The following is a 13,445-nucleotide window of genomic DNA, read 5'->3' on the forward strand; positions in this document are numbered from 1 at the left end:
ATAGTTAAACTGCAAAGTTATGGAATGTTAAAAGTATTGATATTGAATCCACTAATGATTAAGGCAATGTTAAATTGTTTAGGAAGTTTTTTGGTCAATATGTCTATAAAATCATCAGAGTACATTTTTTTACTGTTTTTACCCCCTCCCTTTACTTAAAACTATTTAAAAATTATGTATATATACATGAGTTTTGCTTATTCATGAACATCGTATTGTAATATTACTCTTTCACAGCAAGATGTTCATTGTATCAGCGAGAAATCAGAGTATCAACCCGCTAAAGACGATGACGATGAGATGGCTGTTAGTAATGCTGATATGGTAGTCACTTGCCAATTAAATGATAATGACACACTTTTAGAGGTGAGAGTCCCCAAACCCTCTACCCTCCTCTTCCCGTAATAGAAGTTGTGGCTCTTGATATTAACTAGTCTCGACTGTATCATTTTAAGTCAAGCTTCGTATTATTTATTCTTTATATATTATTAAAAACATAAATTGATACCTAATTAAATTGTAATTAAAGATAAAGTTGAGTTTTGGTCATGCGATTGCATTGTGAAAGAAACTGTGTGGAATCGATCATAAAAGGTTTATCATCTAGCATATAAGTATTCGTGTGTATTGCTAGGTTCTGGAATCATCTAAATAATAAGAAATTTGGCCAAGTCTTAGTAAAGTTACAAGCACTGTACACAGAAGGATGTATATGGGACTACACGAACACGTGTCGTAAAAATTATCCCCGATGTTTACGATGTTACATGCCATATTTAGAATATGAAGGCATTTGAAAATCCATGCTTTTCAGGGAACATGTTTTATCTGATGTTCTTCCACCCTTGCATAATAACAATGATGACTCTAACAAATCGTCGCTGTTTTCACGAAGTGACGGTAGTGAAAAAAAATTGCATTCACTTTGCGTTGCGATTTTCCTCACTACCGTCACTTCGTGAAAACAAGGACGAAATAATGTTGCACCTCTTCCCAGAACTCAACCTTCTCTTTAAGGCTATTTGTTTTATTATATAGAAGACTGTTCGCGTAATCATATTGACCCTAATCAATAACAGAATGGTCATTTCGGTCGCCTGAGGGCCACAATTAACAAATTTTTCATTTTTGTCCGAAATATGTCCAAGCGTTCAGTTATAATCAATGAATGGGTGGGTTTAAATATTCAAATTCAATATACAAATACAATATGCGCCGATATCGGAAAAAATCAATCCCATTGAATCAATTACCAAGTTCGGACCACTTTGTCATTTCGAGCGCAGGCTAGCGTTTTTCCGCGATGCACTGAAATGTTAAAAGATTTCGAACCACAAAACTTTTACAAGGTTCAATGCTGATTGACATTCACAATGCACCTATCACTGTGTGGCCGTCCATGGAGCTGGGGGATGTGCTCTAGCGCATACGATGCCATATTGATTATTCCTTAATCCTTTCAGCGAAGCCCAGTCTACCATGCAGCGCATGACGGTACAGTTCAGTTATATTCTGATCTTCTCTATAGATAGAACATTAAATTTACCATCATCTTAGATTCAATTGGAATATTGAAGTCGGCATTTCCATATATAAATTAATCGCATGAACTTTGTTCTAGCACAGGGGTTCTCAAATGTTTTCACTGATAGTCCGGCAGCCAAATCCAGATTATTGGCCTAACCTTGTTTTATGGTCTATAGTTTCTTTTTTTTCAATGGATTCTGATTGCCTAGACCTTCTATTTCAAGAATCCGATTGCTGACACTCTGTCAGCCTAGAGCATTTTAAGATATATGACGTCATACAAAATGGCCGCCAAAGTACATGATTTTCCTTTAAAAATGAATAATAAATATATAATAAGGATTTTTTCTACAATTTTTGGCAGCCAAATGTCTGCATCTCTCTAGGACCATCTAAAAAAATGTTTTGTGGTGTGCATGGCCATAGATTACCATCTTATTTGCATATTTTGAAATAGCGCTCTCTATAAACATATCAATTTGAATAAAATATGTGTGCCAGCGAAATGTCAAATTCTTAAATGTATGTCACGTTGAAATCATATTAAATGCTTTTTTGAGGGAAACAATTGCAGTTGTGCTGCATTAATCTTTCATCGTGTTTGGTACAAATTTAGATGGGGTAGGTGTGGGGAATGGAAGACCCTTAAGCACATTTGCATAATTTACATAAACATGCACAATGTTACACATACAGACATTTTTGTATTCTCTTTAGTATTTTTTTCTTTATTTGGTAACAAAATTGTGGTCATAATATAACTGAATAATAAGATAACAATGATTAATGACGTCATCACCAAAGGTCTCTCAATAAGGGACAGTTACAAATCATGACATTTTAAATACAATTTGAATGAAAATGGGATTGTTATAGTTAGTTCAAACACTTTTTGAAAGAGATACATGCAGCTAATGAACTTACTGTAATTTTGAAACGATTTTAAAACAATGTGGCCCAAAATATTTCTGTAGTTTTTTGTTTACAGTAATAAAGGTGCTCTCAAGTATGTTAACATACTTTCAGAATAATGTTCTGGCAATATGACTTTTACATTTATCAAACTCACAGCATAGAAACAACTTCTTAAAATTAAATGCATTCAAATTAGAATGGTGACACGTACAACCAAATATGTTTCATGATAGTGCCTTTCAACATGAAATAGACAACTGGGGAGAAGTAGGCCCCCATCTTGGACCTGGTGTCCCCCATTACCTACACACATTTCTGATCAGACACCATTCATAATGTGAATTGCAACACCCATTCACAACACAACGTGGCCATAAACTTTCTGTGATGGTTGGCACATTTCATAAACTTCCTTTTAAAACTATTTTTTAAGAGCCACCCTTTAATATCTGCATACACCACAAAATTCAGTGAAAATTGTGTTTTTATATCAGAGCAACATTTTACGATCAAAATTGCTTATCTTGGTCAATTTTGCCAATTTTCTCGGAGAGAGAACGCATTGTAGTCTTCGAAATGAATTGGATATAATTATGCAGTAGTGTTGTTGAAGGCCACATATGTCGCTATATCAATATTGGAGCCAACACGGACAGACATTGAGGGGTTCAAGCTTGGTGGTCTCCAATTCCCTAAACCTACCCTACATACGTCAAGAAAAAAATGGCTATGAAAGAATTCCTTTTTCATCAAATCGGTGAGAAGTGGTTTTACGGCACACATTATTATTCAATTGATAGGCTTTATTTAGACCAGCAATGCTCCAACGTCAGTGAATGTGGATAAAGCAGTTGACATCTATACTAGACAGATGCATGATTTTCAAAAGAAATTACCTGGTGGATTCTATGACACAATTTCCAAGAAAGTTCAAACCGTGGCAGCCATGAAGAAGTCAATGTTGGGGTACGAAAGTCTATGTAAAGTTGATCTACTCCAGAGTAATAGGACTGCAGACAAGTTCAAGAGAGGACAATGTCAAGGACATTTTGTCATAAGAGCTTTCACCAGTCCCAACAGCACTTTTTGATGATTCTGGAAACGAGCACTCCCATGTCAAAGACGGATTTAAAGAATTTGACAAAAGTTGAGATGTCAGCCAGGCATGAGACACTGGAACAACCTTGTACAGTCATTTATGGATGTGCTCTGTTGCGGATGAAAATCTGATGATGTTTGCTTGGTGTTTGACAGATCCGAGAGTATTTAGAGGTCATAACGGGTCGAGAGTCTTGCAACTGAGTCCCGCGTCACTGCTGCCCTCCAAGAAACTATCTCTTACTGTTCGTCGTCGTTGTTGTCATATAGATCATGGCTCACCCTTGTGACCCGTTTGATGAGACCTTTTGATCGGCATCTGTCTCCTGCAATCCGGTAGAGTGTCTTTAGTATTTAGAGGGTGGCTAGTGATTTCCCTAAGGTCGTCAGTCCATCTGAGCTTGAGTCTTCCTTTGTTATGTGTTTCTTCAAAGGTACCTTGAATAATAATTTGTCAAGGTTGTCTCCTGATCTTCTGCTAACGTGACCAAACTATTGTAGTTTGTAATTGTCAATCCTGGTAGCAAGTGGCGGTTGATCTCCGATGATGGACATTAATTGTGTCCATTGGTGTTGTAATCTCTTCATGATATCCCAAGTACATTTAGCTTCCTCCAACACCACATTTCAAAAGCAGATATTGCCGAGCTTCCACCCTCCTTGACAATCATTGACCCAAGAACATTTTATAAACTTGTCCACTTGATCAACTTCTTCTCCATCAACCACCATGCTCTGTTGCATGTAGTTAATTTCCACCAATCACGATCTTGGTCTTTTTCACATTGAGATAGGGTCCAAATTATTCACTTGCATCCTTCACTCTTTTTTTAAGGAGTTCTAGTAGTTCTTCTGATGTTCTTGTTATAAGTGTTGTCAGTGGCATACTGAGCAAAAACACTTAGAGGGGCAGAAAAACAATCTGCATCACCACCACACATACATGTTACATGCAGGCCCCGCAGAACTTTTTTTAAAGCGGGGTTGGGGGGGGGGGGTTGAAGTATTAACGATCAGAAAGAGAGGAGCGCAAATTGGCGTGGTGTTCAAGGGGCACACCCCCCGGAAGCTCAAGGGTTTCAGGCATTTATTAAATGTAAGATGAACACATTTTGATACCTCATTTCACCTCGGGTCACTTTCTTTCTTTCTCTCTAGTTCTTTTTAAAAAAAAAGTGAGGGGGGCTCGAGTCCCCTGAGCCCACCTGTTCTGCAGACCCTGACATGTAGGCTTTTAAATAAGCATATTTTTTGCCTGACTGTAAATTTAGGATTTGTCATTTTCCAACATACGCTTAACAAATAATAATTTACTAAAAAGTGAGAAAAAACCCAGGAAAATCATGTCATTTTAGCAACATTTGTAAATCACTGGTATCGAATATATAGAAAAAACAGTTTGAATTTTGTTTGGGGGTTCAACTGTTCCCCCCCCCCCATACCCTTCTTCATCAATACGCCAGATAGTGTTGTATTGTCGGCGTATCTTAGGTTGGTGATCGTTCGTCCACCAACAGAAACTTGACCATAACATGCCTTTCTCATGATGAATTCAGCATAGATGTTTAAAAGTTATGGTGATAGGATGCAGTCTTGACGGACAACTTGACCAATTGTGAACCTTTCGGTGTCGCCATTCTCTGTTTGTACTGTTGCTTCTTGGTATTGGTAGAGCGACTGGATGAGTTGAATTATATGTGCTGGAAAGCCCATCTAGCTCAAAATCTTCCATAGGCGTTTATGTTGTACGCAGTCAAAATCTTTGGAAAGATCAATAAAGCTAGGGAGAGAAGTTGTTGAAACGTGTCTCTGGTGTTGCTAACTTCACTATCTTTTCATGACAACAAACTACAGTTGATCGACATTATAATTATATGCGTGAGTCTGCAGGATGATTGGGTGCTCATAAATAGGCAAAAGCACAAGCAGGCCTTTACCGTCAAGATGAGGTTCCTGTTGAAGTGATTCCAGGCAGTGATGTCATGCCAAGGAAAGGTCTGTCCACAACATAGTTATGATGAAGCAGGCAACATCAAAGTACAGCAAGCGATTTGAATTGATGCTAATGAGAAGATTATGTTAGGGTCCTAGTGGATGACACAGACGTCTACGTACTACTTTTGCATTATTATCTACATGACGGACTTATAAAACGCCAATGACCAAGGAGACGCCCCTTCACAAATCGAACTGTTATTGATGTTCCTGCCAATGTAGACAAGTTAGGAGATATCATTCCATCGATGTTGGCAGGACATGCGTTGACGGGATGCGACACCCTGGGAGCATACTTTGACATTGAATAGGGTACAATGCTGAAAGTGATGAAGCAGAAGATTCGACTCCCTTAGGACTCAGTTGGCAATGTTGATGCAGCATGGTCATATGTCATCACTCAACCTACTCAACGCTTTGCTTCATGTTATGGATAGTTAACAACCAACTGAATGTCAGAGGCTCGTATCAACGTGTGGCTATCAAGGGTCCGAAGACTAGGAGCTCCAAATACCCCCAAACCTTGCCTCACTACATCAAACTTCTAAAGCGTTTGTAGAAAATGTTAAGAGAACTCAATTGCAAACATGCGTGTGGAAGCACGCATTACAGTCACGACCTCACTTTGCAGAATTAAGTGTTAAATGGCACCCTCTTCCGCATGGAATATGTTAGGGTTCCCAACAATTTAGATGGCTTTTAAACAAATTTCAATATTTTGAAGCAAACTTTTAAACGGATATAGTCCTGTATCGTATTGGTAGTTCGCAATGTTTAGGTTAATTTAAAAGAATCTAGTACCGTAGAATACAAATCTAGTTTCGTAACGCTGTCACTGAAAATGGGCATTTATCACCATATGCCACCTCATATCTATGGGACAGAGCATAAAATTAAACCGTGTTTTCTTCGAGTATCAAATTACAAAATAAAAATAAATGTGCAGCACAATTTTTACTCACTGTATCCAGTGCATCTGACTCATGACATATGATAATCTCATGTTAGAAATTGGTATTTGGCCATCATTTTGAACTATGCAATATAATGTGTCTATAGAGGGCGCCATGCCGAATTATGCAAATTTGCATATCATTTGTGATCGTACAGCATCGCAATTTTTATTTAGTGATGATTTTAGAAAAAAAATCAAGATATTCGACTGCCATTTAATGTAGTAAAATGCTGTTAAAACTTTTTATATCATTAATTTTGGTTAAAAAGGGGATTTTGGCGGCCATTTTGTATGACGTCACATATCTCAAATTGCTCAATGCTGACAGAGTGTCAGCAAAATAATTCTTCAAATTGATGGTCTAAGGAACTATTATCCGAAGAAGAAAAAAAACTATAGACCCTAAAACAAGGTATATCGAGATGGCTGCCGGACTATGACGGTCCCGATGTGATTTTCATAAAAGCTAAAAAGACCGAAACAATGGGAGAATTTGTTTTTCTCAATTATTTCAATTATCAATAATTTCCAAACATGTAAGTTTGTAATATTATTCTTATTATTATTATTATATGAAGCAAACTGGTACGGTCAATTGGAGTTGCATGCACAAGCAAACTGGTATATATGTCTGAAAGGTGCAGAAGCGGACTGGTTTAGTCGGCTGGTGGTACACGACAGTACAACGGTAGGTAGACGGTGGTGAAGATACAGACCTGTGACGGTCTGGTAGTGTCGACTGGACGGTGACCGAGAGGTGGTGCAGAGCAATATATCAGAGTGGTGTCAATGTCAACGGGGCAGTACATCTCTACCAAACGGATCTACGGCGAAATTTATACCGGACTTGGAAAACCTGCCAGCAGGAGGAATCCTGACAAGATAAGCTGCTGGGAAGAATTCGGCAGTGCACCGGTTTCGTTACAATACGTACCTTAATTGTAAGAGTTAAAACAGTAAACAAAAAAAATGAGTTCTGGTATGCGCGTAGGTACATCAGTGGGAAAGGGGGCACGGTTTACCGGTAATTGAATTATATTAACAGTAAGGGCACTTGTATACTCAAGAAAAAGAGGATTGTTTCAAACGTTTAGGTCTATATCTGTTTTAAGGGGTATTTAGACAGTTCTACCCTTAAAAGGGCAATGTATATTCTATCAGTATGCCAAGTTATGACCGATATTTCAAAGCCCCCACCCCCCTCTCTTCGGCTGAGAGAGTGACTTAACTTATTTATATTTTGTAATCTTCCTACAAGTCCTACTAAACAGCTTTAAAACAATTCATATTTAGGGGAAAGTTATTTATTAATTCTAAGTGATTTTATTAATAAGAAGTCATTAATGGCCACAGGGCCGAAATGTAGATCGTTTTACAACCATGACAGATATAGTGAAGACATTGTAAAACGATTCAACAGATATGGAGCTATTAAAATCTCAATGGCAATAATAAAACATTTAAACAAATTGCAGGAAGTACGGAGTTTCAAAATACAAGGATGAAAGTATTTTAAACCAGATTGAATTCACCCACTTAAAGAAAGAGAAAACGGTGAGAGAAAAAAAGGAGAGGCAGAAAGAGAGAGAGAGAGAGGGGGGATAAAAGATGAAAAGGGAGAATACTTAGGTATAGAGAGAGAGGATAACGGTAAATACAAGAGGCCATGGAGGGAAATAATAATTTAAAGAGATGGAGAAAGAGAGGAGAGAGTAGTATGAGAGACACCATAGTGTTAACGATCACAACATTATTCAGACAAGATAATGCGCCCTTCGATTGGCCCATAAGCCCATTACCATTATTATATAACTATTGCATGCTACGTCATATAACAATAGCAAAATATGTATTTCCCGAGTAAAGTGAGATTTTACCCAGACAGCAGGCGGAGCCAGTGGCGGATCCAGGGGGGGGGGGGGGTATTGTTTTACATTTGTTAACATTAATTTAACCTTTTTTTTTTGGAGATGCCCCCCCCCCTGGCGCTCAAGGGGGGGGGGGGGAGGGTGAAAATTTTCAAATTTTTGAGGGCCAACAAAAATAATTGTGCTCACTTGTGCTATTTGATTGTTTTCTCCACCTGCAAGGAAGGCAAATATCTATCACGCTTGGTGTGTACCTCCAAATTTACGTTAAAGAATGGAAATAGCTGTAACTCCATTTGTAAATTAACTATGATCCTACCCGTTGTAGTACAAGTGCCTTTTTTCTATATGTAAGTGCAGGTAATGTCATTTATACATGTTCATCATTTCCTACAAATATATTTAAATATTATTTGAATCATCTCTTCCCTCCAATTTTGTTAATATTCTTGCTTAATTAGATCCAATCGGAGACTCTCCATAGAAGGTTCATCAAAAAGACGAGGCATACTATCTACTTCCACTTGGATTTTAATGGAAAAGCAGATGACCTGCTGGTGGAGCTAAAAGTGTGCCAATCAAAGCTTCAGATGGATATAAAGTTCAGACCACATTTTTTGGCTAATTTAGGTGGGTTTTAAGATAACTTCGGATATCTTTAAATCTTAATCTAATAAAGGAGGCGTTATGTTTCACTTTGATTATGAGCCGCAACCGTAACTACAATATCCATGTTAATTTTTGTTCTTGATTCGATATAATAATAATAATAATCCGGTTTTTTATATAGCGCTCAATACACCGATCAAACGATGTACCTAAGCGCTTTACAGATATATTATTACCCCGGTCATCAGATTCAGGCTTACCCAAATGCAAAGAAGTGAACAGTTTTATGTAAGGCTAATCACTGGAGAGGTGAATTCAAGAAATGTTCGTTGCCACTGACGGATGAGATAGAGACGTTAATCTTGACTTCGGGATCCCATGTGTCTGTTTTATCCAAACTAACTAACACTGATAATTACTTTCAACTGCAAATCTTGGTGAAAGAAGTTGATTTTTTTTTGTCCCATCGATCAAGTTTTAATCTAAGCTCCACCTTCTGTTAGAAGAGTGAAAACTCTTTGTCTTTGACGGATATTATGAGTGCCAAGGGCAAATATTGAACATTAAACAAACCTTGGAATTTCCGCTTTAAGATAAATAACTCACCGGCCTACTCTGTACATTTTGCTGGATCTGGTTGTTGTTGTATTAATATTTCCCTTCCTTTAAAAAAAAAATAAAATAAATAATAAAAATAATGGAGATGTAAGGAGTTTGCTGAAATTAATCAATTAATCGTAATTTAAATTATGATGCATCGGGATTATACAACCAATAACATAAACGTATTGCATACAAAGTCTTACAAAGTTAACACAACTTTCGACTCATAAAATAGAAAAAAATGAAATATCACCAGGAAAAAAAGATTCCACATCCCCGAGTCCGTCAGCATCCATATCAGTCAGCAATCCTCCTCAAGATGCATCAGCAGCAGCAGTCAGTGAAGTTTCTACTTCTAAAGTCAGGTAAGCATTGTTTCCGAAATCGTTCTCAGATAAGTATTTTATATCGTATCAGGACAATTACCCCCTGGGCAATCACCCCCCCCCCCCCCCGGAAAATTACACCCCGGAAAACAACCCCAAAGGACAATTACCCCCTGGAAATTTACACCCCGGAGAATTACCCCCCGAGGACAATTACCCCCCGGAGAATTAGCCCCCGAGGACAATTACCCCCCAAGGACAATTACCCCCCCCCCCCCCCCGCAAAATTACCCCCGGAGAATTACCCCCCCCCCCCCCGAGAACAATTACCCCCCACCCTCGAAACACAATCACACACAGGGAATTTGCAAAACTGTGACGTTTAATGCGAGCTCCTCTTCAAATTGCTATTTAGAGAAAATGTCATGAACTTTCATTTTCTTAGTTATTTATTACGGAATAGATTTGTTTCGTACAGGGGTTGTGTATAAAAATGTTAGCAATAATTATATTTATATTCGTAGCTCACATTCAAAGCCCTCGTACCCATCTGCCAAATCTTTTTGCTTGACGTACATGTATCCTCCTGGGGAGGAGCTTTCACCCACCCCTCTCGCTCTGTATTCATTCCATCTTTGTGAAGTTTGACTTAATATGCCACGTGTATTGAATCAAATTCAATTGCCAAAAGACGCATGTATCAAATCGAATTCAATTGCCAACTGAGGCATGTATCAAATCAAAGTACGGAATTTATATTTCTTAGAAATTTAACAATACATTGCGCGCATATGAGTACGCGTTAATACAGCTAGTCTCCCCCAAAATGGCCCCCAAAAAAAAATAGGATCTAAGATATCATTTGATTTGATTTTTTGATTTTGATTTCTGCATTTTTCCAATTATAATAACAAAATATCAAAGAAAATATAAACGTAAGGTATAATACAAAATATACATACAATGATAACAATGTTAACATATGTACATATAATAACGAAACTCAATATTTATATAACATATTATTATGAATTTAAAGTATTATCCAAACTATCAGTTGAAAAAAGTGCAGGAGACCGCAATTATAAGCGAAGCTTGACTAGATGGCGGCCTCAAAAAGAAAAAAATAATAATCTTAAGGTAAAACTTAAAATGATAAAGTGTTTAAACGTTCTTTGTGTACGATTTTGTGAGTGTGCTGTGCGAGTGTGCTGTGTGTGTAAGCGTGTGTGTGTGTGTGTGGGTGTACGCGTGTGTGTGTGTGTATGTGTGTGTGTGTGTGAATATACGCGCAAGCGTGCGTGTTGGTATGTGTATCGAATAGTGTATGTACACGTAACTCTCTGTTGGATGGGGGAGTGGAAACAAAATGTAGCCTTTCCAATAAAGGAAACCAAGAATACGAAATAGAATATGAAATTTGCAAACATGAGTTGCAAGTAATGTGACCAATATTTGAGATATGTATGATAATTGCCTACTGCAAGTTGAAATCAATTATGTAGGTACTGCGATATAAGAGATTTTTTAAGAGATGCTTTAAAAGAATAGAGAGATGAACAATGCCTTATTGAATTTGGTAAGGAGTTTCAAACATCTGGTCCATGATGACTTTTGGGTTAAAATTATTTTAGGATTTTCTAAGTGATAATTTGTTGAACAACGGGTGGGATATGTGTGAATGTTTGAGTTTAAACTGTAAATGTTGTGAAATAAGGATGGTAGTTGATTATGAGAATATTTATACATGAGAATGCTTGTCTGAAAAATGTGAATATCTTGTATTTTTAATTTTTTTTAAACGATGAAATAAAGGTTCCGTGTGTGATATATAATTTGAGTTAGTAATTATGCGAATCGCTCTCCTTTGAAGCAAAAATAAGGAATTAATTCTTGTTAAACTACAATTACCCCATACAATATTACAATATAACACATGTGATAAGATTAGAGAATTGTATAATATAATCATAGATCTTTCAGCGGCGACCAAGCGATGCCCTAAAAACAAGCAGTGCCCGGATGGCCGCCGCTTTGTGCCCGGGCGAAATTGGCTAAAAACTTCCTGCCCGGCCGCCGAGCAGGCTACTTTTTTTGAGTTGTGACTATAGCTTAACTTTAGTAATGTTTGACGGGTATTAATGACATTTAATATGAGGGTACAAAATACAGCCTAGGTTTGATATCAGAGTATGTAGGTCAAAGGTCGTTTGTACCCGTCGAGGGGATGCTACGCTTTGCGTTGACTTTTTTTTAGGGTTAGGGTTATAATAATAATGCAAACCGATCTTTCATCAGCCCGTCATTGGCTCAACTGGTAAGGTAGTTGGTTCGATCCCAGTCAGTATTCCTTCCTTTTTTGTTGCCTTCATAAAAAAAGTGAGGCAAAGCAAGATTAGTCAAAGTCGTATTGGGTGTGACCTCTCTCCAAGTCGCTTTGATTAATTAATATGATGGCTTGCCTAGGCTAATTAAACCGCGCCTCGGTCACTGCAATATATTCTCAACCACGCATGAAGTGTATAGGCTCATAAATATTTGATGGCATTCATAAATCTGAACAAATTGATATACATGATTGAGGAGAAGGTACGATAAAAGCAAAATGTGATCACGTCAATTAATTGTGTAGAGTTCTCCCTTACCTTTTACATTTTTACCATTTACATGCTTAATTCTTATACATTTTTGCCTCTGACATTTCAATGTCTGACATATTTACGCTTCTGTCATTTTTAGACCGAACCCTCATATCAACCATGCACAAACTCACCAGTCTGTAAATGCTGGCTTTTAGATTTATACGTTTCCCTCATGAACAAATAAATGCTTTACCAGGCTTTCAATGTTCGAAGAGAGGATCACAGTTTCAGCGAGAAAACTTTAGATATTCTAAATTCGTGGAGACTGAATGCTCCAAAGGGCTTGAGAGTTCACATAATGTTGTCTACCTAAAACTGAATTTAAATATAAATTGAATATGTTTCCTATGACAAATCAAGCTCCTAGTTCTAGCTTAAGAAATGAAATTATCAGAATACTTCTACCTAAATTAATAAAGACCTGCTCATGGAAATTGTGACGATATGACTCGGAGAAAACTCACGATGAGTTGAGAAATACTTTACATATCGTGTCCGTATTGTTTAACTCCTTGTTGTATAGTGACACGGTATCAGATGCACAACTTACTAATCTCGCAGCCCGCATCCCTCATGATAAATACCATGAACTAACCTCCAGACTTGGTATTAGGTACAACATGGCATCAATTATTCTGAAGCAGCACGGTAGTGACTCTAAACGAGCGACAGAAGAGTGTCTTTCCATGTGGAAAAACAAAACAGGCGGAAGCTTGACCGAGCTGAACAGGATTTTTAATAGTATTCAATTAAGTGGTTTATGGATGCAATATGTCGACATTCCTCTTCAAGATGCATCAGTCGGAGCTGATGAAGTATTTCTTACTTCACGCACCAGGTTAGAATTATTTCCTCATCGCTAAGTATATGTAATTATTGAATAATTTCAAACATAAATAAACACATT

The 13,445-nt window shown here is 37.5% G+C and overlaps 1 protein-coding gene across 1 annotated transcript in view; it reads left to right on the top strand.

Annotated features, from left to right (window-relative positions):
* Positions 1-13,309: 13,309 nt before the first annotated feature.
* The window catches only part of LOC105440493 (putative ankyrin repeat protein RF_0381), a 34,180-nt gene continuing 34,044 nt past the window's right edge, over positions 13,310-13,445 (top strand). Inside the window, exon 1 of the mRNA XM_030993783.1 lies at positions 13,310-13,353. Within this exon, the coding sequence (XP_030849643.1) occupies positions 13,310-13,353 (44 nt within the window). The remainder of the gene's footprint in view (positions 13,354-13,445) is intronic.

This window comes from Strongylocentrotus purpuratus, unplaced genomic scaffold, assembly GCF_000002235.5.
Source record: "Strongylocentrotus purpuratus isolate Spur 01 unplaced genomic scaffold, Spur_5.0 spur5_scaffold_20, whole genome shotgun sequence".
In the NCBI taxonomy this organism is placed as follows: Eukaryota; Metazoa; Echinodermata; class Echinoidea; order Camarodonta; family Strongylocentrotidae; genus Strongylocentrotus; species Strongylocentrotus purpuratus.